This window comes from Salmo salar, chromosome ssa01 (assembly GCF_905237065.1).
Source record: "Salmo salar chromosome ssa01, Ssal_v3.1, whole genome shotgun sequence".
Classification (NCBI taxonomy): Eukaryota; Metazoa; Chordata; class Actinopteri; order Salmoniformes; family Salmonidae; genus Salmo; species Salmo salar.
The window spans coordinates 52,414,450-52,440,034 of NC_059442.1; the positions used below are offsets into that span (position 1 = coordinate 52,414,450).

At 44.0% G+C, this 25,585-nt stretch overlaps 1 protein-coding gene across 3 annotated transcripts; it reads right to left on the minus strand.

The window, feature by feature from the left end:
• Positions 1–9,251: 9,251 nt before the first annotated feature.
• fignl1 (fidgetin-like 1) lies at positions 9,252–18,824 on the minus strand. Of its 3 annotated transcripts, XM_045719457.1 has the most exons (3): positions 16,324–16,814; positions 15,883–16,110; positions 9,252–11,509 (listed from the first exon to the last, which is right to left on the minus strand). In XM_045719457.1, exon 3 carries the CDS (start codon positions 11,490–11,492, stop codon positions 9,558–9,560), a length of 1,935 nt encoding a protein of 644 aa, XP_045575413.1. In that variant the 5' UTR covers positions 11,493–11,509; positions 15,883–16,110; positions 16,324–16,814; the 3' UTR covers positions 9,252–9,557. The 3 variants fall into 3 exon arrangements, with proteins under 3 accessions (XP_045575413.1, XP_014055255.1, XP_045575409.1); XM_014199780.2 differs by lacking the exons at positions 15,883–16,110; positions 16,324–16,814 and adding an exon at positions 18,502–18,824; XM_045719453.1 differs by lacking the exons at positions 15,883–16,110; positions 16,324–16,814 and adding an exon at positions 18,043–18,462.
• Positions 18,825–25,585: the final 6,761 nt, after the last annotated feature.

Genomic DNA, 25,585 nt, shown 5'->3' on the forward strand with positions numbered 1-25,585 from the left:
TGCTCTGTACATTTCAGCCATTGAGAATATAGCCTAGGCAAAGCTACAAGTATAGTACATCACCCGAAACATGAGTGAGCAACCTTCTCAATTCTTTCATTACCAAACCATGCTGCCATGATAACCAAATGGCTAAATAAATGGATAGAAATACAGAAATGTAATTGCACTCTCTCGAACTTTCCTAAATCGTTAAGTTCACAATACGCCAGTCATTCAAAATGTAGCTGCTAATGGTCAAGGAAAAACTGAGTGAATGATTGACATGTATATTCCTGGTAAATATTTATATATATTTTTTAAGTAAAACCATTGTTGCCAATTTAATTCATGATGAATAAATGAATACTTAGTGTATTTAAAGTGCACATTAGATACTTTACATGGTTTTTACCTCCAATATGGGTTTGCTAAAGTGTCCTTACTATCAAATTCAGGCAACTAAGCATTTGCATATGTGCCCAATCTACCTGCTATTTTTCAGAAAGGAATATTTAGGGTAGTTTAGAGATTGAAATATAAAAGTATTAATGATATAATGAAACCACATGATGACCAAGCAGTGGTACACCATGGCTTAAAGGACAGAGAAGTTGATTAAGCCATTCACTATAGTTTAAAAGATCTAGCAATAGGGCAGTAGGGCTCAAATAATTCAGGTAAAGAACCACAGGGCAGGACACTGAACACCGGACAGCAGAGGTCCAGACCAGGTGTGTAATTATTAGTCCAAACCGTTAAAAATTCAGGACGGTCCCTCCCTGTTCCGCTTTGTTTGCTTACGTTTGGATCTGTTTGGTCCCGAGTGAATGCACCCCAGAACACAGATAACTTGAGAGAAATGAGTGCTTACACACTAAGAGCCAGACTGCCAGGACAAAGAAAACCAGGGAGCAAAGATCCACTGTCGCACACAGAGAACAGTGGGTGAATGCGAACACACAGAAGAACAGAGAGAGGATTGCCAGGCCACAGAGAAGATGTGGGTGAATGCTTCATGTCGCACACAGAGATAACCTAGAAGAGTGAATTGCCAGGAAAACACAGAGAACAAGAGAGTGGACAACTAGCTAGCTAGGACATCGAGGATGAGGCAGTGGAACATGAGGCTGGGGCCAGGGCTCAGAGGACCAGGCCTAGCTGCCTGGAGAGAGAGGCGAGGCCCGGCAGATGAGTTCATCAGGGCTGTGCAGCGACAGGGGCATCCGTCCAGATGGCTGCAATGTGATCTGGCCAACAAACGCTCCCCCTGCCAGAATCCCAAATCTCACCTCCACTTTCGGACAGTTTGCTAAAATAGGGCTACTCAACCACTTAAGAATCAGAGTGAACCATTCCATTAGGGAGGATCCTATTTGACAGATTATGTTCAGAGTAAAAGATTGGGCCTGTAACCGAAAGGTTACTAGTTGGAATCCGTGAGCCGACTACATGAAATCTGTTGATCTGCCCTTGAGCAAGGCACTTAACCCTAATTGCTCCAGGGTCACCACCAATAATGGCTGATCCCTGGCCGTGACCCCGCTCTCCGAGGGTGTCTCGGGGGAGTTGGATATGCAAAAAAAAATAATCACATGTCCATTTCACACCACACACTTGTACAGGTTACACACTTGTACATGTGTGAAACAGGACAAATATAAGCACCTCCTATTTGACCATTGAGATCAAGGGAAAAAAAGCATCAAAGTTTAACATGCCCACAAGTCATATCTGTTAATCTTATGAATGGACGGAAAGGGGTCCATCCATGGACTACAAATGTTAGACTGGCGTTCACAGGTTTAGATTACCTTCATGGACGGTGGGCGGCTGTGATAGCTCAAACTGGGATGAGTGTAAGGACAAAAATACTGTGAAAGATGGATGTATGAGATTATTTGGCAGTCAGCAACTCAAATAAAACTTAGAAAACATTTATTTAAAATCAGCCATACCTCAACAGGCAGACCGCTGTCGGTCAATCTTTCAATTTACTGCTGTTGAGGTTTGTAAATGTAGAACACACAAGGTGCAATTTGGAAATGTGATAGTGCATGGGCAGTTTTCGTCTAGTTATGTCATTCACTGACAGACGTTAGAGATCTATTTATAACCTGTCAGAAATGTCCAGTTGACTACTAGCTAGATAAGTAAATTAGGCTAACCAGCTACCTAAATCTTGTATCATGGCCAGATTACACGCCCAAGGGGCTTTTACCCCAAATGTGCCCCGTCACTCAGGTATCATATGAACACACATAAAACATGGCAAAATTGCAGGAAATTAGCTTTAACTGCAAAATTATTCTCTCGGACCCATGGCAAAATGTGTAAAATTGCAGGAAATTAGCTTTAAAATGGCAAAATGCTCTCCGCCAACAAGAAGGGTGTGAGGTGGGCCCATTACTACGCCGTTAAATGACAATATACATCCGGACCTTTGCCACCTAGGACATTTGGGTGACCGGACTTTCTCAAATAGCAGTCGAGTACCCCTGACCTATGTCATCTTCAAAAAACTTGACAGGGGTCCTTTTCCTTTGTAATGTAGCCTAGTACTGATTAACTTCAATTCAAAGCCAAAACTCAACCCAACATTCCTAGAATTAGAAGTTGTTAAAGCTACAGTGGCAAGAAAAAGTATGTGAACCCTTTGGAATTACCTGTATTTCTGCATAAATTGGTCATCAAATTTCATCTCATCTTCATCTAAGTCAACAATAGACAAACATAGTGTGCTTAAACTAATAACACACAAAGTATTGTATTTGTCTTGTCTATATTGAATACATCATTTAAACATTCAGTGTAGGTTGGAAAACATATGTGAAGCCCTAGGCTAATGACTTCTCCAAAAGCTAATTGGAGTCAGGAGTCAGCTAACCTGGAGTCCAATCAATGAGATGTTAGAGCTGCCCTGCCCTATAAAAAAAACTCACCAGATTTGAGTTTGCTAATCACAAGAATCATTGCCTGATGTGAACCATGCCTCGAATAAAATAGATCTCAGAAGACCTAAGATTAAGAATTGTTGACTGGCATAAAGCTGGAAAGGGTTACAAAAGTATCTCTAAAAGCCTTGATGTTCGTTCATCAGTCCACGGTAAGATAAATTGTCTATAAATGGAGAAAGTTCAGCACTGTTGCTACTCTCCCTAGGAGTGTCCGTCCTGCAAAGATGACTGCAAGAGCACAGCGCAGAATGCTCAATGAGGTTAAGAAGAATCCTAGAGTGTCAGCTAAAGACTTAAAGAAATCTCTGGAACATGCTAACATCTCTGTTGACGAGTCTACGATACGTAAAACAAGAACGGTGTTCATGGGAGGACACCACGGAAGAAGCCACTGCTGTCCAAAAAAAACATTGCTGTACGTCTGAAGTTTGGAAAAGTGCACCTGGATGTTCCAAAATATTCTGTGGACAGATGAAACTACAGTCAAGTTGTTTGGAAGGAACACACAACACTGTGTGTGGAGAACAAAAAATGCACAGTACACCAACATCAAAACCTCATCCCAACTGTAAAGTATGGTGGAGGGAGCATCAGAGTTTGGGGCTGCCTCGGGGCCTGGACAGCATGCAATCATCAATGGAAAAAAGGAATTCCGAAGTTTATCAAGACATTTTGCAAGAATCTGTCTGCCAATGAATCTCAACAGAAGTTGGCTGATGCAACAGGACAACAACCCAAAACAAATAAGTAAATCAACAACAGAATGGCTTCAACAGAAGAAAATATTCCTTCTGGAGTGGCCCAGTCAGAATCCTGACCTCAACTCGATTGAGATTACCTCAAAAGAGCAGTTCACACCAGACATCCCAAGAATATTGCTGAACTGTTTTGTAAAGAGGAATGGTCCAAAATTCCTCCTGACCGTTGTGCAGGTCTGATCCGCAACTACAGAAAACGTTTAGTTGAGGTTATTGCTGCCAAAGGAGGGTCAACCAGTTATTAAATCCAAGGGTTCACATACTTTTCCCACCCTACACTGTGAATGTTACACGGGGTGTTCAATAAAGACATGAAAACGTATAATTGTTTGTGTTTTATTAGTTTAAGAAGACTGTATTTGTCTATTGTTGTGACCTAGATGAAGATCAGATCAAATGTTATGACCAATTTATGCAGAAATCCAGGTATTTCCAAAGGGTTCACATATTTCTTCTTGCCACTGTACATGATGGTAGAATATGACATTATTCTGGGTGTCAAGTGTCTGGATCTGCCATCCCAGCACCAGAGGAATTCTGTGTATCTGTCCCGGTCCGGCTGTGGGGAGCCTTGCTGTTCTGACAAGCTTCCACCAACCCTCTGGCATGTGCGCACTACTTGCATTGCTGGCTGATTTTACAAAGTTTCAATACTGCAGCCAACGCCAGAACTCTGAAATATTAATCAGCGACTTGACAAAAATATAATGAAAAATACATGAAACCTTTTCATGGTCTTCCAGTTTTTCAAAGATTGTTTTATGAAAATTGTGTGCACAATCTTTAACCGTCTCCTTCTCAACCAGTGACAGTCTATTTACAGAAAGACATTCAACTTAAACTACATTCAAAATCTCTGTTGACTCCTTGTACATCTGGAGAACTAAGACTTGGCAGAGAGGGCAAGTTTCAGCTTTAAGGGGAGGACAGACAGTCTTGCATTTGGTGAAACATACCTGAATAGCTTAGTGAGATGAGCAGGATACAAAAAGTACTTGTTTTGGGATCATTAAAATATGGATTCTTACAGAAACATTCAATTACAGTTTTCCTGTCACATACCAGCTTAATAGCATACGGTCACCGTGACAGGCAGAGGCAATACAAGGCAGATCAGTGGGCAAGCCTTATCATTAGATCAGAATACTCCCATCCATTAATTAAGTCAATGTTTCAGGAACATTTTGGATTCTCCGTTTGAGAATTCGTTTTTATTTTATTTAAGTCAAATTCTTATTTACAATGACGGCCTACCAAAAGGCCTCCTGCGGGGACTGGGATTAAAAATAAAAATATAGGACAACACATCACGGCAAGAGACACCACAACATAAAGAGAGACTTAAGACAACAACATAGCATGGCAGCAACACGAGGACACAGCATAGAAGCAACACAACAACATGGTAGCAACACAACATGGCAGCAGCACAAAACATAGTACAAACAATTAGGCACAGACAACAGCACAAAGGGCAAGAAGGTAGAGACAATACATCAGGTGACGCAGCCACAACTGTCAGTAAGTGTCCATGATTGAGTCTTTGAATGAAGAGATGGAGATAAAACTGTCCAGTTTGAGTGGTTTTTTTGCAGCTCATTCCAGTTGCTAGCTGCAGTGAACTGAAAAGAGAAGCGACCCAGGGATGTGTGTTCTTTCGGGACCTTTAACAAAATGTGACTGGCAGAACAGATGTTGTATGTGGAGGATGAGGGCTGCAGTAGATATCTCAGATAGGGGGGAGTGAGGCCTAAGAGGGTTTTATAAATAAGCATCAACCAGTGGGTCTTGCGACGGGTATACAGAGATAACCGAGTTTACAGAGGAGTATAGAGTGCAGTGATGTGTCCTATAAGGAGCATTGGTGGCAAATCTGATGGCCGAATGGTAAAGAACATCTAGCCGCTCGAGAGCACCCTTACCTGTCCATCTATAAATTACGTCTCCGTAATCTAGCATGGGTAGAATGGTCATCTGAATCAGGGTTGTTTGGCAGCTGTGTGAAAGAGGAGCGATTATGAAAGAGGAAACCAAGTCTAGATTAACCTTAGCCTGCAGCTTTGATATGTGCTGAGAGGACAGTGTCTAGCCATACTCCCAAGAACTTGTATCAAGCTCTAAACCCTCAGGAGGTAGCAATCACACCGGTGGGGAGAGGGGCATTCTTCTTACCAAACCACATGACCATTTGTTTTGGAGGTGTTTAGAACAAGGTTAAAGGGCAGAGAAAGCCTGTTGGACACTAAGACAGCTTTGTTGTAGAGCGTTTAACACAAAATCCGGGGAGGGGCCAGCTGAGTATAAGATTATCATCTGCGTATAAATGGATGAGAGAGCTTCCTACTTCCTGAGCTATGTTGTTGATGTATAATGAGAAGAGAGTGGGGCCTAGGATCGAGCCTTGGCGTACTCCCTTGGTGACAGGTAGTGGCTGAGACAACAGATGTTCTGAATTTATACACTGCACTCTTTGAGAGTGGTAGTTAGGAAACCAGGCCAAAGACCCCTCAGAGACACCAATACTCCCACAAGAATGGAATTGTCTACCGTATCAAAAAGCATAAGACTAGTCAATAACAATAGCAGCACAATATTGCTTAGAATAAAGGCAATAGTGACATAATTTAGGACCTTTAAGGATGCAGTGACACATCCATAACCGGAGCTGAAACCAAATTGCATACCAGAGAGAATACGATAAAACATGAAGAAAGCCAGTCAGTTGATTATTGACATGTTTTTCCAATACTTTTGATAAACAGGGCAAAATAGAAATTGGCCTATAACAGTTAGGATCAGCTTGATCTCCCCCTTAAATAAAGGATGCGCCGTGGCTGCCTTCCAAGCAATAGGAACCTCCCCAGAGAGGAGAGACAGGTTAAAAAGGTCAGAGATAGGCTTGGTGATGATAGGGGCAGCAACCTTAAAGAAGAAAGGGTCTAAACCATCTGATCCAGATGTTTTTTTTTTGGGGGGGTCAAGTTTAAGGAGCTCCCTTAGCACCTCGGACTCAGTTACCGCCTGCAGGGAGAAACTTTGTAGTGGGGCAGGGGGAAAAGAGGGAGGAGCATCAGAGCTTGTCGCAATAGAAGGAGTGGGAGATGAGGAAATGTTAGATGGGCAAGGAGGCATGGCTGAGTCAAATAGGAATCCTGAATTAATGAAGTGGTGATTAAAAGAACTCAGCCATGTGCTCCTTGTCAGTAACAACCACATCATCAACATTAAGGGACATGGGCAGCTGTGAGGAGGAGGGTTTATTCTCCAGGTCTGTAACCGTTTTCCAGAACTTCTTGGGGTTAGATCCACAGAGAGAGAACTGCGCCTTAAAGTAACTAACTTTGGCCTTCCGGATAGCCTGAATGCACTTATTTGCCTGAACGAGAGCTAGTTCATCTGAGTATGCATGTGCCTTTCGCAGACCTGCCAACCCTGTCCAGCTTTTTAGAGTACCAGACGCACGTGGAAAATTGGAGATACAACTCACCTGCATAGCACTCGCCGAATTGGGGTTTTCTTTCCCCTGCACGCTCGTGCGCGTGCCGTTTGTGAGTCTGATCGCAATTATAGAATTGTACCAAATCAAGTATTCTTGACAGCATTCCATTTACACATGATAAAAGTCACTAACAAGACATAATTACAAAGAAGATACAAAGGGCCTTTATTCTTGGAGTTGTTTTACTTTATTAAACAAAATAAGTTATTTGTTTAGGTACAAAATGTAGAAACGTCGCATCCACGATAAAACATAAAAAAATAAAATAAAAAAAACTCTAATATGATAAGAACAAATGTTTGAAGAAGAGCATCAGTATCAAATAAAACATGTTATCCATAATAAAACCGAAAAACCTATGATAGGAAACAGTGGGCGAGAACAAATCTTCTGGAGACCTTCAAATGTTCAGGAAATCATTACCTAGACAGATTTGCCTGGTAGCTAGCAGATTTAGCCTTACGCAGCAGGGCATCAGGGTAGACTTCTCTGTGGAAAACAGTTCCTCTGGCAATCGTTGAAACCTTCTTGGTAACGAGGGGACTCAGCATGTCTGTACTGAGGGAGTCTCTGTACTGGGTTTTGTTCTTGGAAACGAGACTGAATATTCATTCACAGTCTGCATTGCTGTGGAATATGACCAATATCCCTAGCATCACAGCCGAAAGGTGGGAGTAGACAAGGCTGCCCCCCCTTTTCATTGTGCCGATGTCTCTCTAGGCCTGATCCGTGCACATGTTCACCAGACTCTGCTCAGAGGTTGTTGCCTGATAGAGTCTAAACTCATCTCCACCAGATCAACAAGGGCTCCCTCAGGAATAATGCAGGGAAAGCATGCCATGAAAAGGTTGAGGGATGAGAACTTGACAGTCTGCCTTTTGGCAATGTCAGCGACCACTGCATGCTGAAGGAGCACATCTCCAAATGTAAATTCAGCAACATGTAGTCTACTGCAAAATACAATTATTTTCTGACATCTGCATAGAAAGTCTTCAGATCCAGCTTGCCTTGGTCCCCAGGTTTAGTCTCTAAAGCAGAGGAACGCTTGTCACCTTACAAACAGGGCCAATCACTAGGGCCAGCTCACAAGTTTTAGACACGGCTCCTAATCAACACTAAAAGCTAAATCATTTTGAAAACATAAAAACAAAATGATCGCGTCGATACAGACTGGTTACCGCAAAGGGAATCTGAACACTGTTCGCTAGAAGAGTCCGGTGTTTCAGCCTACGTAAAGGTGCTTATTGTATTTCTTTGCAGCGCATACATCAATTCAGATTTTCGAAATTGACAAAATCTCAAATCTAATGCAAAGGCATTTTAGAAGCATTGCCTCTATAGCTGATACCGGACACTCATTCATTCTTCATCGCCCAATCTTCTAAACTCCCGACTCCATTTAATGCCAAGATTTTTCTATTTATTTTTTATTATACTTTTGTAATGCTTTTTGTGACGTGGATCATAATTACAGTTACTGTCTACCAGGATGTGTGATCCTCGTAATGTTAGGTGGAAAATACAACTAATCGTATAATGATGTTTTATTCTCCATGTCCGTTGACACAAACTCCATACACGTCTGTGTGTTGCAGCTCGAGAATCAGGATGTTAGATTTACTCAGTGGATTTATTTTTTATTAAAATGTAAATAAAATAAATCAGGCCCTATTCATTTCTGCGCACTTTTAACTCAGACCTCATACCTGCATACATGGACAGAGAATTGCGTAGTTGGTACGCAAAATGCGTGCGTGTTGGCAGGTCTGCTTTCGCCAAATGGAATTGTTGAGGTGGAGTAATTTTGCCAGATCAAAGGTCGAGGTTGAATGTAAACTGTAAGGGATGAAAATATGCAAGTGACAGGGAGACACTAGGCCTCATTGATGATGACAAGAAACTGAAAGCTGATGTAGGCCTGATTTCATCTGCTTTGGATAAACAGGTAGCTAGCTAATGGAGTGAATAGGGAATATTTCCCGTAATCCGTCCTCAGAAAAACACTGTCACATTTCCTCTCTGTGTTACAAAGGAAAACCTGTTTGCTGTGCAACGCAATAGAAAACATTTAGCAAATTTATTAGGAACATATTACTTACACCAACATCTTATTTAGTGAATCAACAGTGTAGAAAAACAAATAGCCTATATTTGGAAATAAACATTTTGCCATGGATTAGTAAATGAAAAATCAAGTTAACATTGAGACAGATTATTAAAATAGTCTCATTTTATGGTGGAGTCTGTTGCGGGAAATCTAAAATGCAATTTTATTTACTCAACATAAACTAAATAAATCCCCAACAGCAGTAAATAGCAAATATAGGCTAATATGTGTAATGTGAGTCCATACCGCTTCCCTGATCAACGACCACAACCAAAAGTATTGTTCCACTCCTCATAGAGCTCCAGGTCTTTGGCTGAGACGCTGGGCCTCACGATCCTCAGGGCCTCCTGGAAGTCACAGTGGTGGATGGGCCGTACCTGGTCCGGGGTGATGGTGGCAATGTCACTGAGCTGGATGCTCCGGATGGGGCCTAGCGCTGCCTCCCGGCACAGTCCTGTCATATCGGCCCCGGAAAAGCCCTCCGTCCCTGTGACCACGTTCTCCAGCTCTTCCTCTTCCAGCTGGCTTTTCTCGCAGGCCATGAGGTTAGAGACTATCTGCCGTCTTGCGGCTGCCTCGGGAAGGGGGATGTATAGGCGTTTGGCAAGGCGGCGCCGAGCCGCCTCGTCTATCTCCTGAGGGCGGTTGGTGGCCCCCACCACCAGGATGCGGTCGTCGGCTGAGGTGGCCGCCCCGTCCAGCTGAACCAGGAACTCAGTCTTTATCCGCCGGGATGACTCGTGCTCCCCGTCCGTACGCTGGGACAGCAGAGAGTCTATCTCGTCGATGAAGATGACTGCTGGCTGGTTGCAGCGGGCAATGGCGAAGAGTGCTCTCACCATTTTCTCTCCCTCCCCCACCCACTTTGAGGTGAGAGAGGAGGCGCTGATGCTGAAGAAGGTGGCGCCTGACTGGCAAGCGATGCACTTCCCAATCAGAGTTTTTCCTGTCCCCGGGGGCCCAAATAGGAGGATGCCTTTGGGTGGACCACGGAGGCCAGTGAAGATGTCAGGACGGAGCATAGGCCACACAACAATCTCCTTGATGGTGGCTTTGGCAAACTCCAGGCCAGCAATGTCATCCCAGGCTACGGGCGGCCCGTGGTCCATAATTTCACTCATGATCAGCTCGATGATCTTTGGCTCAAAGTTTTTCAGACGCTCGTCTACTGGCTGAGTCTCCTGGGCATTGTTGCTACCGACCCCACCCTCCTTGTCCTCCTGCCTTGGCATTGGGGACACAAATTTGGAAAATGTCCCCCGTGGCCTGTTGGCCCCCAGTGACTTCTTCGTGGCATTCCCCATGGCAACCACCGTCCCAGGGGGCTGCTGAGCTCTCTGGGGCTGGTGGGAGTGCTTTTTCTGCTGATCAACAATAAACTGCTCCCTTGCAGTTTTGAAGTTAGTGCCACCACCACGTGGGTCTTGCCCTCTAGATGCCCCCCCTCTGCCACTCTCTCCACAGGAGTTATAGAATGTCTTCCTCTTGGAGTGGTTAGTGTTGAAGAAGACAGACTGGTTCGCTTCAGGGCCTGGATGTGGTGGAGCTGAGGAGTGCTGGCCAAACAGAGACTGAGCACTTCCTGAGGGGCCAGCAGAGGAATTGGGGTGGCTGGGGAATCCCTCAGGGCCTCTTGGTCTCTCTGCAGTAATACTCTGTAAATTGCTGAAAGTGCTGTTGCCCGCAGCCTTGGGCCATGATGTGGGTCCCAGGGGGTTGAATGGAGGCTCTGCAGCTCTGAGTCCAGTGGAGGAAACAGGCAGGGAGCTACCTCTGCTCTCTTGTCCAACAGTGACGTTAACATCTGCAGGTGTCACCAGGGACTTTCCACCCCTTGTCCCAGCCTGAATCATCTTCTGCACGCACGGCAGCTCCAGCACATTTGCAGTTGTCAGGGACGACTCCCATTTGTCGCTGTGGTTCCTCTGACTGCGGGCCAGGTGCAGTGCGCTCTCTGCATAGTTGTTAAGCCCCGTGCGAGGGTCGTCCGAGTCCAGCACTGCGGCATAGCGCTCAGAGTAAGTCCTGAGCAGGCTGGCCGTGCCAGCCTGAGAGAGCTGGGAGCTCGCCCATGCATATTGAATGGCGAGGATGTGTGCCCGATAGGCGTCTGCCGTCTGCTCAGGTGCGCAGGTGCCAGATGAAATGTCAAAGGACCTCCTCTGCCACTCGCCTAGGTGTGCACCACTCATGCCTGGCGTGCTCCAACCTGTTTGAGAAATGGGGGACAGGACTCATTAAAAATGCATGACCCAAGAAGCAGCCAGGCAAACAATAACACACACACAGAGAGAGAAGACAGTCATTTTATAAAGTTGTGTTGACAGCCTGGTCTCATAGACTAGACTTAACATAGTAAATCTGGGACACTCAAATTTGTATGATATGTTACATTTGGTATGGTTACATTAAGACAGAAGGTTACATAAGGCAAAAACGAAAGAGGGTGGTTGGTCAGGGTTGCCGTTCGAATCTCACAGACAACTTTAGCAACTTATTACTTTTCAGCTACTTTAAAACTACTAGCATGTTAGTTAACCCTTCCCCTAGCCTTAACCAAACACCTAACCTTAACCCCTAACCTAGCTAACATTATCCACCTAGCTAACGTTAGCATTAGCTAGCAAACCGCCTAAAGTTGGCTACAACAAATTGGACTTCGTAACATATTGTACGAATTGCAATTTGTAGTAACATATCATACGAAATCGATGATTGACATCCACAAATAAATACATAGTCATCATAAGATGGAATTCCCCTCGACAAAATTGGGGAAAACTAACATTATTTCCCAATGACCCACATTGTAGAAGAGCCATCTTTGTCATCGATGTTTATTTATACAGAAATCACAAAAACATACCAAAAAGCTGCTGCGCTGTTCAATGTACAAATCGACCTGAATTTAAAATTGATTAAATTGAGATTTGTATTTGTCACTGGCCTACACAAAATACCACATAATGTCGAAGTGGAATTATGTTTTTAAAATGTTTTACTAATTAATTAAATGAAAAGCTGAAATGTCTTGAGTCAAAAGTGTCTTCCTTACAAATTTAAATAAGCATGCCCCATTCAAAAAATGTAGAACCAGGAACTGATATAGCCCTTTGTTCACTCCAGACCCAACTGCCCTTGACCAGCACAAAAACATCCAGTGGCGTACTGCATTAGCATCGAATAGCCCCTGTGATATGCAACTTTTCAGGGAAGTGAAGAACCAATATACACAGGCAGTTTGAAAAGCTTTTCAAACAGAAATTTGCATCCTGTAGCACAAATTCAAAAAAGTTCTTTCCACCTGGCTACCCCTACCCCAGTCAACAGCACCGCACCCCCCACAGCAACTTGCCCAAGCCTCCCCCATTTCTTCTTCACCCAAATCCAGATAGCTGATGTTCTGAAAGAGCTGCAAAATCTGGACCCCTACAAATCAGCCGGGCTAGGCAATCTGGACCCTCTCTTTCTAAAATGATCTGTCGAAATTGTTGCAACCCCTATTACTAGTCTGTTCAACCTCTTTCGTATTGTCAGAGATTCCCAAAGATTGGAAAGCTGCCGCGATCATCCCCCTCTTCAACGGGGGAGACACTCTAGACCCAAACTGCGACAGACCTATATCTATCCTACCCAGCCTTTCTAAGGTCTTCGAAAGCCAAGTTAACAAACAGATTACCGACCATTTTGAATCCCACCGTACCTTCTCCGCGATGCAATCTGGTTTCAGAGCTGGTCATGGGTGCACCTCAGCCACGCTCAAGGTCCTAAACAATATCATAACCGCCATCCATAAGAGACATTACTGTGCAGCTGTATTCATCGACCTGGCCAAGGCTTTCGACTCTGTCAATCACCACATTCTTATCGGCAGACTCAACAGCCTTGGTTTCTCAAATGACTGCCTCATCTGGTTCACCAACTACTTTTCTGATAGAGTTCAGTGTGTCAAATCGGAGGGCCTGTTGTCCGGACCTCTGGCAGTCTCTATGGGGGTGCCACAGGGTTCAATTCTCGGGCTGAATCTTTTCTCTGTATATATCAATGATGTCGCTCTTGCTACTGCTGAGTCTCTGATCCACCTCTACGCAGACGGCACCATTCTGTATACTTCTGGCCCTTCTTTGGACACTGTTAACTAACCTCCAGACGAGCTTCAATGCCATACAACTCTCCTTCCGTGGCCTCCAAATGCTCTTAAAATGCAAGTGAAACTAAATGCATGCTCTTCAACCGATCGCTGCCCGCACCTGCCCGCCCGTCCAGCATCACTACTCTGGACGGTTCTGACTTATAGTTGTCCACATATTCTAACTACCTAGGTGTCTGGCTAGATTGTAAACGCTCCTTCTAGACTCACATTAAGCATCTCCAATCCAAAATTAAATCTAGAATCGTCTTCCTATTTCGCAAAACAAAGCATCCTTCACTCATGCTGCCAAACATACCCTCGTAAAACTGACCATCCTACCGATTCTCGACTTCGGCGATGTCATCTACAAAATAGCCTCCAACACTCAACTCAACAAATTGGATGAAGTCTATCACAGTGCCATCTGTTTTGCCACCAAAGCCCCATATACTACCCACCACTGCAACCTGTACGCTCTCGTTGGCTGGCCCTTGCTTTCTTCTTCACACGTTACGGTGGTGGGTAATTTACTGGGGGAGGGGCTAACCCCCCCCCCAGTGTATTACATTGCACTATTTTTCTCTGGTGATAGTAAATAAATATCTAAAAAAGTATTTGTCTGGTTATTTGTACTTGTGTTTGAAACAGACACTCAGTAAAATTGTACTGCTTTGTACAGGAGTTATGTAGATGAGGGCTTGGGGGTCTAGCCTTACTGTCTACAGCTGGACAGCCATTCAACATAGCAGGAAAGATCTCATTGAAAGGACACAACACGACCCAAGTTAAGGCAAATGCCTTGAGGGTCTAGTCTCCCAAAAAATATGAAAAACTTTCTTGGCATTCTCTTAACCAGCTTCATGACGTAGTCACCCGGAATGCATTTTAATTAACAGGTGTGCCTTGTTAAAAGTTAATTTGTGGAACTTAATGCATTTGAACCAAATCAGTGCTGTCACAAAGTAGGGGTGGTATACAGAAGATAACCCCATTTGGTAAAAGACCAAGTCCATATTATGGCAAGAACAGCTCAAATAAGCTAAGAGAAACAACAGTCCATTATTACTTCAAGACATGAAGGTCAGTCAATGTGGACAATTTCAAGAACTTTGAAAGTTTCTTCAAATACAGTCGCAAAAACCATCAAGCGCTATGATGAAACTGGCTCTCATGAGGGCCGCCACAGGAACGGAAGACCCAGAGTTACCTCTGCAGCAGAGGATAAGTTCATTGGAGTTTACTGCACCTCAGATTGCAGCCCAAATAAATGCTTCACAGGGTTCAAGTAACATACACAACTCATCAACTGTTCAGAGGATACTGTGAATCAGGCCTTCATGGTGAAATTGCTGCAAAGAAACCACTACTAAAAGGACACCAATAAGAAGAGGAGACTTGCTTGGGCCAGGAAACACAAGCAATGGACATTAGACCAGTGGAAATCTGTCCTTTGGTCTGATGAGTCCAAATTTGAGATTTTTGGTTCCAACCGCAGTGTCTTTGTGAGACGCAGAGCAGGTGAAGATATGATCTCCGCATGTGTGGTTCCCACAGTGAAGCATGGAGGAGGAGGTGTGATGGTGCTTTGCTGGTGATACCGTCTGTGATTTATTTACAATTCAAGGCACACTTAACCAGCATGGATACCACAGCATTCTGCAGCGATACACCATCCCATCTGGTTTGCGCTTAGTGGGACTATCATTTGTTTTTCAACAGGACAATGACCCAACACACCTCCAGGCTAAGTAAGGCCTATTTGACCAATAAGGAGAGTGATGGTGTGCTGCATCAGATGACCTGGCCTCCACAATCACCCGACCTCAACCCAATCGAGATGGTTTGGGATAAGTTGGACCGCAGAGTGAAGGAAAAGCAGCCAATAAGTGCTCAGTATATGTGGGAACTCCTTCAAGACTGTTAGAAAAGCATTTCAGGTGAAGCTGGTTGAGAGAATGCCAAGAGTGTGCAATGCTGTCATAAAACCAAAGGGTGGCTACTTTGAAGAATATAAAATATATTTTGATTTGTTTAACACTTCTTTGGTTACTACATGATTCCATATGTGTTATTTCATAGTTCTGATGTCTTCACTATTATTCTACAATGTATAAAATAGTAAAAATAAAGAAAAACCCTTGAATAAGTAAGTGTGTCCAAACTTTTGACTGGTACTGTACGTGTGGACATGTTTTCAAAACCACACTCCAACATTTACTGTAGGGTTCCATGTGTGAAAGCAGCATCGTGGAAAGACACTTGACCAACTGGTGTGTGGATGTAGTCCTTTGTGTTGTTGCACACGTCTATTGCAACTCTGGTTGCCCTTTCTGCCGACATGTTTGTTGGGTCCAGGAAGCTGGTGTCGCCTTGTACAACCTTGTCTCCACTGCTCTGGAAGTAGGTCTACAGTGGGTGTGGAGTGGTCAACAAATGTGAGGTGGATGTACCGTGTTGATGAATCTGTGTTGTGTTGTCAGTGACTGTGATGCAAAGGTAGTTGTGGAAGGCGACACACGCCTTCGCAATGGTCTCAGCTTTCTCTGGGGCAACCTCAAGGGCTCATCTCACAATCCTCCATCTGGCAGCAAGGATCCCAAAGCAGTTCTTTGAAATGATTCTGGCTCCTGAGTGGCAATAGTTGTAGATCTTCTTGGTGTCATCAAGGCCAGAAGAACCTTTGAATAAAAGGGTTACCATTAGTATTGAAAAGGACCATGAAGGCTATCAAATGTGTACTGTCATAACTGTGTAGCCTATACTTTGGACATAGGACCTATCCTCTTATTGGGATGCCAGATCACTTTTATGTGAGGCATATCATTACAATGTTTATATTGGTATAATTTTCACATAAATGTATATAGTCACATGTATTTCGCGCATCTTACCTGGATTTGGTCGGTACCTTGCGTCGCAGACTGCCATCAGGATCATTGAGAAAAATCCAACTTAGTTGTAGTTATCGCTGCCCGAGCTTGCCGGATCTGAACATGTTTTCTGTAGACAGCTCATGCACAAAACGGATAATTCCAGCAGTCCTCTGAACCTCTGGCGATTTCGGCCCATTAAGCAACAAAATCTTCCTTCGGGACATGCCAGATAGTGTGGCACACTTCCATGATGATGGCACAAACTGTTGAGATTCCTAACTCTGCGACACTTTTCTGTGTTCTGCCACTCGCTAAAACCACCAAAGGGTCACAGACAGCCTTTCTGCAGCACTTACAGGCAAGCTGTGAGTTCTCTCGCGCGAGATGTATGGGGCAAGTCGGCAAATCTGGCAACCGACATCCGAAAGTATTGAAAATGTCTTTCCACGTCACTGCTTCACAGAGGTTGGACAAGAGAAGTGTATTCTCCATCATCCCCTCTAAGTGTTAAGTGGATTTACTTGCCACCCCCCCTTCTCCTCTTGAGTAGTAATAGCAGTACAAGCTCTAGCAAATGCAATTCAAATTAGAGACATGTTTGCTTCTATGGCTAAAAAGTAGTGTCATTAAGCATAGAACACCAGACTAGCCTGGCATGTAACTAGCATTTGTAAACAGGCATATAATACCAGATCCGGAAGTTCAAACGTCTTCGCTAGCTAGAGTCAAAGAGTGCCTCAGCCCCTCTTGAATGGTAAACTACTTTGGCTCCCCAAGCCCCCAGTGGATATACACTACACAAAACAGACTTCCTCTCTGGGTGGAACGCAACAGAGTCCGCTGCCACCTTAAACCATTCTCGAATGCCACAATTGAATGAGTATAGGAACAAACGTCAAAGCAATGTAAAACTGGGATCCCCCTCTGTTTTTTTAAACAAAGGCCAAAACTGCTTTCAAACGTGTTTTCCTGTTGTTTGCATTAAGAATTGATGTGCATTGACTGCTTGAACACATGTTTCTTTCCTATGGCTCTAGCATTAAATGCATCTCAAGAGGAATATTTATCTCGCATAGCACACACAAAAAGCCGACTATGTAAATATATCAACTATGGGGTTGTCTGATTTTGTTTTAGTAACATTACATTGCAAAACATTGTAGTACTAGAAAGTAACATCCTGAGTGACAAAGAATAGGCTTTGAATTACTTTGCCAGCAGCTACTGTAGGCTACACAACGCTGTCTGAGTTGAGCGCATTATTAGACTATTTAATTCCCTTCATCGGAACATCGGAGTGTCATCAACAATCATGCGGAGAAAATAAAATATTTGATCATATATTTAGTGGAACAGGCATGCTTCTGTCTGTATTAGGCAATGCAATTTTCAAAACTGCACAGAATAAGAAAATTGTGTTTGAAAAAGGTAACGTTTTTGTTGTGGGCCAAGGTGATAATGGGATATTTCCCCCCAATGCGGGCGGGGCGCAGACGTTCTGTCTATTATCTGACTGTAAATATACCAAACATTACATATCATATTAATGTCAGTGTACTGGATCTACCCCCGAGTCCAGTTGGTGTTGAAGAGATCGTCACATAACTTCACTTATTCAATGTGTCATGTCAAGTAGCTAACTTCACATTTTAGCCATATGGCACATTTCCGAACTCCAGTTGGGATTATGAATTTAACGTCCGAAAGTGGAAGATAATGTTTTTGGAATATATTTACCCACTAGTCTCGGCGTCATGGTCCCCTAAATTACTGTTGTCATTTGTGTTCAAGGTTGTCTTTTTTTTTTACTCGCTCCGAGCATATTTTCATAACACCTGGCTGGATAACTAAGTGCAGCGCGACTGAAACGAGATGATCTGGAAATTTAGCGGGCACGTTTTGCAGGCGACCAGGCTAGGAAAATGGACAGCTTTATAAAAAAAGATATATTCTGTTCACATAGTGGCTAGCAGTATTTCAATCTTCTCGATGGAGCAGTGTGGATAAAGGTAACATTTGGAGTACAGTGGTATATCCCATCCCTGCATTGAGGTACGCGTTCCGACCCAGTGCACGTCGTAAACAAGCGCGGTAGGGTCGGTATCTTCTAGCTAGCTAGCTAACTAGCTAACTAACTAGTTGGCTTACCTAGCAAATGACCAATTTAACTGGCGTGTTAGACAGATCTCGACTTACCACAGATTCGTAACAAACAGTTGTAGCTGGAAAAATTGAGAATAACTTTTTGCACCATGGAAAAGTGTTTATATCCCATTCACAGGCCCAGCTGGTACAAAAAGGCTTCCCGTCCATAGGAAGAGCAGCGAGAGGTTTTACTCCGCCCAAAAACTGCCCACGAAGTGACGAAATGTTGTATGAAGTTCAATGAGTGTCGAATTTGGTCAACAATAAAAATATATTTCTACATGAGGTTTATTTGTTCGAATATAAGTTTCGTAATGGTTAGGTTGTTACGAATGCACTGGTATAAGTGGACGTACGAGGCACTTTGGCAACTTTCAGAAGAAAATAAAAGACTTTATAGCCTGTTGTCATAGCAACAGATAGAGGACTCGTCACAGATATTTCACTGTGGAGTGCCAGGGGGCGTAAATTCAGATAATTATCAGATTGTCCGTTCGCTCTGAATTTATGTTCAGAGCGCACACTGGACTCTCTGGCTGAGGAGTAGCGTTGATCCGAGTGTTCTGACATCACAACTGCAGCCAAGCACCCAAGCTAACTGGCTAAAGTTAGCTAGCTTGTTAGCTACTTCCTGACATAAATGAGAGAACACCTCACTCTGACCATTTTACTTGCCCTAGCAGAGCTGGTTAGGCTGTGTTCATGTTATCCAGAGCGTTGGTGACTGTAACTGTGCTGCTGGCAACAATTTAATTATGCCTCTTTGCCGATGTTTACTGACACCAGCCATGTTCAACTCATCAGTTATTCTGCGCTCTGGCACACTCAGATTAGAGTGCTCAGAAATCAGAGTCGATAGCCAGAGGGAATGCACCCTTAAGCAATAAGGCCAGAGCAGGTGTGGTATATAGCTAATATACAATGGCTAAGGGCTGTTCTTATGCACAACGCAATGTGGGGTGCCTGGACACAGCCCCTAGCTGTGGTATATTGGCTATATACCACACCTGCTCTGGCCTTATTGCTTAAGGGTGCATTCCCTCTGGCTATCGACTCCGATTTCTGAGCACTCTAATCTGAGTGTGCCAGAGCGCAGAATAACTGATGAGTTGAACATGGCTGGTGTCAGTAAACATCGGCAAACCCCTGAGGTGCCTTATTGCTATTATAAACTGGTTACCAATGTAATTAGAGCAGTGAAAGGAAATGTTTTACCATACCCGTGGTACACGGCTGTCTGACAATCAGCATTCAGGGCTCGACCCACCCAGTTTATAAAACACATTTTAGCATGGACATTGCCATTGAGGGCTTCCACTATTTTGAAGTAGTCAACTGGGTGGGGATTCCTATGAGTTGGGAGCAATCAGCCAATAAAGAAGAATAAAATTGACTATTTTTAAATCGAGATAACCTCAATGCTGTCACAGATGCTATAATGGCACAGATACAAAGATGAGTCCTCTATCTGTTGTTCTGAAAGAGTTGCAAAATCTGGACCCCTACAAATCAGCCGGGCTAGACAATCTGGACCCTCTCTTTCTAAAATTATCCGCCACAATTGTTGCAACCCCTATTACTAGCCTGTTCAAACTCTCTTTTGTATCATCTGAGATCCCCAAAGATTGGAAAGCTGCCGCGGTCATCCTCCTCTTCAAAGGGGGAAACACTCTAGACCCAAACTGTTACAGACCTATATCTATCCTACCCTGCCTTTCTAAGGTCTTCGAAAGCCAAGTTAACAAACAGATCACCAACCATTTAGAATCCCACCGTGCCTTCTCCGCTATACAATCTGGTTTCCGAGCTGGTCATGGGTGCACCTCAGCCACGCTCAAGGTCCTAAACGATATCATAACCGCCATCGATAAAAGATAATACTGTGCAGCCGTATTCATCGACCTGGCCAAGGCTTTCGACTCTGTCAATCACCACATTCTTATCGGCAGACTCAACAGCCTTGGTTTCTCAAATGACTGCCTCGCCTGGTTCACCAACTACTTCTCAGACAGAGTTCAGTGTGTCAAATCGGAGGGCCTGTTGTCCGGACCTCTGGCAGTCTCTATGGGGGTGCCACAGGGTTCAATTCTCGGGCCGACTCTTTTCTCTGTATACATCAATGATGTCGCTCTTGCTACTGGTGATTCTCTGATCCACCTCTACGCAGACGACACCATTCTGTATACTTCTGGCCCTTCTTTGGACACTGTGTTAACTAACCTCCAGAAGAGCTTCAATGCCATACAACTCTCCTTCCGTGGCCTCCAACTGCTCTTAAATGCAAGTAAAACTAAATACATGCACTTCAACCGATTGCTGCCCACACCTGCCCGCCCGCCCAGCATCACTACTCTGGACGGTTCTGACTTAGAATATGTGGACAATTAGAAATACCTAGGTGTCTGGTTAGACTGTAAACTCTCCTTCCAGACTCACATTAAGCATCTCCAATCCAAAATTAAATCTAGAATCAGCTTCCTATTTCGCAACAAAGCATCCTTCACTCATGCTGCCGAACATACCCTCGTAAAACTGACTATCCTACCGATCCTTGACTTCAGCGATGTCATTTATAAAATAGCCTCCAACACTCTAATCAGCAAATTGGATGCAGTCTATCACAGTGCCATCCGTTTTGTCACCAAAGCCCCATATACTACCCACCACTGCAACCTGTACGCTCTCGTTGGCTTGCCCTCGCTTCATATTCGTCGCCAAACCCACTGGCTCCAGGTCATCTATAAGTCTTTGCTAGGTAAAGCTCCGCCTTATCTCAGCTCACTGGTCACCATAGCAGCACCCACCCCTAGCACGCGCTCCAGCAGGTATATTTCACTAGTCACCCCTAAAGCCTATTCCTCATTTGGCCGCCTTTCCTTCCAGTTCTCTGCTGCTAATGACTGGAACGAATTGCAAAAATCACTGAAGCTGGAGACTTATATCTCCCTCACTAACTTTAAGCATCAGCTGTCAGAGCAGCTCACAGATCACTGCAACTGTACATAGCCCATCTCTAAATGCCCATCCAACTACCTCATCCCCATATTGCTTTTTTTAGTTCCTCCTTTGCACCCCAGTATCTATACTTGCACATTCATCTTCTGCACATCTATCACTCCAGGGTTTAATTGCTAAATTGTAATTACTTTGCCACTACGGCCTATTTATTGCCTTACCTCCCTAATCTTACCTAATTTGCACACACTGTATATAGATTTCTTCTATTGTGTTATTGACTGTACGTTTGTTTATTCCATGTGTAACTGTGTTGTTTTTGTCGCACTGCTTTGCTTTATCTTGGCCACGTCACAGTTGTAAATGAGAACTTGTCCTCAACTGGCCTACCTGGTTAAATAAAGGTGAAATAGAAAAAATAAAAACATCTCTATGGCCTGTTGTTCACACACTTATCTGCCCTCTCGATTGGTTAGAATGGTTCCACTGATATAGCCTCCTCCCGCCTGCCTTCCATCTTTGAGTACATGTATTTCCATCGTTAGAGCGGTCACTTTACTATCTTGTCAATATAATAGGCAATCGCCTGGTCTGCAAACCTCAATGCATGTGCATCTCAGATTGTATTTTAGCTTCTCAGATGGTATGTTTGCGCAACCTGTAGACGTGTGTTGGTCACATGTATTGCCTGAGTCTGTAGCTTTGTTCCAGGGCATCAGTGCACTACTCACATACCAGTCAGTGCACTGGTCCAGGGCTTAATGTTAACCACTGTTGCAGCTAGCTAGCAAGTATACATTAACTAGTACTCGCTAGCTAGGTTGCTTTGTCGCCACCTAGTGTTTGTTGTTGGAAGAGAGGCTCACAATGGTTCCTCCTTGGACTGCCAGGACACACAGACAGGAAGGTTGCATTTGGCTTCTGGTTAAGAGCTAGGCCATTCCCAGGTTGGTGGAGAAGGAGCGGACTGGGAGGAAGATTGTTGAGTCGGAAATGGAGGAAATTGAGAAAAAGTTGTTGAAGCAACAGCTGTGCTGGAATGCGAACAATATAGGTGTCAGTTCTGATGGTATGGAGCGGAAGGATAAGGGTCAAGGACCGGAATGGTCAGTAGTGGAAAGACATAAGAAGAGAGACCCCGATTCAGAAAGCAGTGGAGCATTTCGTAACGACAGCATAAAGAGGGCCAAAGTAGGAAGCAAGAGTAATAATGTGTTGGAGTGGAAAGTGGTGATTGTGTTCGATGAGACCACAGGGCCTCATTTAACCCTATCCAACTGACTAATGCTGTAGAGAAAGAAGTATTTGAAGTCAAATTAGCTCGGATCATTGGAATTGGTAGATTGTTAATATTTTGTGGTAGCCAGGCTCAGCAAGAGAAGATTCTGAAAATGGAAAAGTTGAATGAGAAGGAGATCAGGGAAGTAAACACCGGAGTCCCAATATCTATGTCCATTAAATTAAAGAAAATGTTAAGGGAGGAAGAGAAATTGAGGCCAAAAGCGTGGAAAAGCGAGGAATGATGGAGCTTCCATGGCTGCTCCTCCTGTACTAAGTGGACCTAATGTCAGTGCTGGTATTTCTACTGGTCCTGGCATGGCTTCAAGACCTGTTCAGAAATCTTGCACTCATGAATGTATGGTGTCAAAGGACACTTTGATAATTAATAAAGTTGACTTCATAGCTTTTATTGGTAAGGTTATCAATACGACTTGGGTTGTGGAAAGCAGAAATTCCAGGTTGAAGGTTATTGTGGACACTGCAAAAGAGAGTTTGGGGTAACAGATGTTATTGTTGAAATAGTTGTTGATATGCTGAACAGTCCTAAGAGTTTAGTTTTTCAGCACGACATAGATCAAGTTTTAATGGGGTAGGGTGTTGGGGAGGTTTTTTGGGGGGAGGGGAGCGTGTGGTGGAAGTTAGTAGGGATTGATTTGGTTTATATTTTATGTTCATGGTAGTACAGAATTGGGAAGATCATGATTGATCGTACATTCCAGCACAGTAGGTGGGGAAATGCACTTAAACGATTGTTTGCAGACCTCCATGATATCAGAGAAGAAGAAGATAGCTAGCTAGCTAGCTGGTACACCACTAAGTAGTTAACTAGCTGGTACACACTTGCTAGCTAGCTAGTACACACAGGGCGTGTTTGAGTGCCAAGGCTAAAGCAACTGACTGTAGACGGAAGTCAAGGAGTAAAGTCGGGCGAGGTGCATCTGTGACAGCATCTGTGGTAGCCTGTGTTTCAGACATAAGGAAGTGGATGGCAGCAAATGTTCTACTTTTGAACTCGGACAAAACAGAGATGCTAGTTCTAGGTCCCAAGAAACAAAGAGATATTCTGTTGAATCTGATAATTAATCTCGATGGTTGTACAGTCGTCTCAAATAAAACTGTGAAGGACCTCGGCGTTACTCTGGACCCTGATCTCTCTTTTGAAGAACATATCAAGACTGTTTCAAGGACAGTTTTTTTCCATCTACGTAACATTGCAAAAATCAGAAACTTTCTGTCCAAAAATAATGCAGAAAAATGTATCCATGCTTTTGTCACTTCTAGGTTAGACTACTGCAATGCTCTACTTTCCGGCTACCTGGATAAAGCACTAAATAAACTTCAGTTAGTGCTAAACACGGCTGCTAGAATCTTGACTAGAAGCAAAAAATGTGATCACATTACTCCAGTGCTAGCCTCTACACTGGCTTCCTGTTAAGGCTAGGGCTGATTTCAAGGTTTTGCTGCTAACCTACAAAGCATTACATGGGCTTGCTCCTACCTATCTTTCCAATTTGGTCCTGCCGTACATACCTACATGTATGCTATGGTCACAAGACGCAGGCCTCCTGACTGTCCATAGAATTCCTAAGCAAACAGCTGGAGGCAGGGCTTTCTCCTGTAGAGCTACATTTTTATGGAATGGTCTGCCTATCAATGTGAGAGACGCAGACTCGATATCGACCTTAAAGTCTTTATTGAAGACTCATCTCTTCAGTAGGTCCTGTGATTGAGTGTAGTCTGGCCCAGGAGTGTGAAGGTGAAGGGAAAGGCACTGGAGCAATGAACCGCCCTTGCTGTCTCTGCCTGTCTGGTTCCTTTCTATCCACTGGGATTCTCTGCCTCAAACCCTATTACAAGGGCTGAGTCACTGGCTTACTGGTGCTCTTCCATGCCGTCCCTAGGAGGGGTGCGTCACTGACGTGATCTTCCTGTCCGGGTTTTGCCCCCCCTTGGGTTCGTGCCGTGGGGGAGATCTTCGTGGGCTATACTCTGCCTTGTCTCAGGATAGTAAGTTTGTGGTTGAAGATATCCCTTTAGTGGTGTGGGGGCTTTGGCAAAGTGGGTGGGGTTATATCCTGCCTGTTTGGCCCTGTCCGGGGGTATCGTCGGACGGGTCAACAGTGTCTCCCGACCCCTCCTGTCTCAGCCTCCAGTATTTATGCTGCAAAAGTTTATATGTCAGGGAGCTAGAGTCAGCCTGTTACATCTGGAGTATTTCTCCTGTCTTATCCAGTGTCCTGTGTGAATCTAAGTATGCTCTCTCTAATTCTCTCTCTTTTTCTCTCTCTTTCTCTCTGAGGACCTGAGCCCTAGGACCATGCCTCAGGACTACCTGGCCTGATGACTCCTTGCTGATACTCTGAATGATTGGCTATGAAAAGCCAACTGACATTTACTCCTGAGTTGTTGACCTGTTGCACCCTCTACAACCACTGTGATAATTATTATTTTACCCTGCTGGTCATCTATGAACGTTTGAACATCTTGGCCATGTTCTGTTATAATCTCCACCCGGCACTGCAAGAAGAGGACTGGCCACCCCTCATAGCCTGGTTCCTCTCTAGGTTTCTTCCTAGGTTCTGGCCTTTCTAGGGAGTTTTTCCTAGCCACCGTGCTTCTACACCTGCATTGCTTGCTGTTTGGGGTTTTAGGCTGGGTTTCTGTATAACACTTTGTGACATCAGCTGATGTAAGAAGGGCTTTATAAATACATTTGATTGATTGAGTGTTGCCATTGCTTATAAAAGTTATTTTTCTATAATGTTGAAATAAACACATAGCTAACCTCTATCACACACACAAAAGGAAATCATAATACAATACTATGTGTGTACACATAGTACGATCAATTAGAGAAAGCCTCAAATATCACATTTATTCGTATAAATTCATTGTAATC

Coding starts and splice junctions, on each gene's coding strand:
- fignl1 (XM_014199780.2), bottom strand. CDS start 18,580: ATGGGATATAAACACTTTTCCATGGTGCAAAAAGTTATTCTCAATTTT. Junction 11,510..18,501: donor CTGTTTGTTACGAATCTGTG/GTAAGTCGAGAT, acceptor TTTCTCAAACAG/GTTGGAGCACGCCAGGCATG.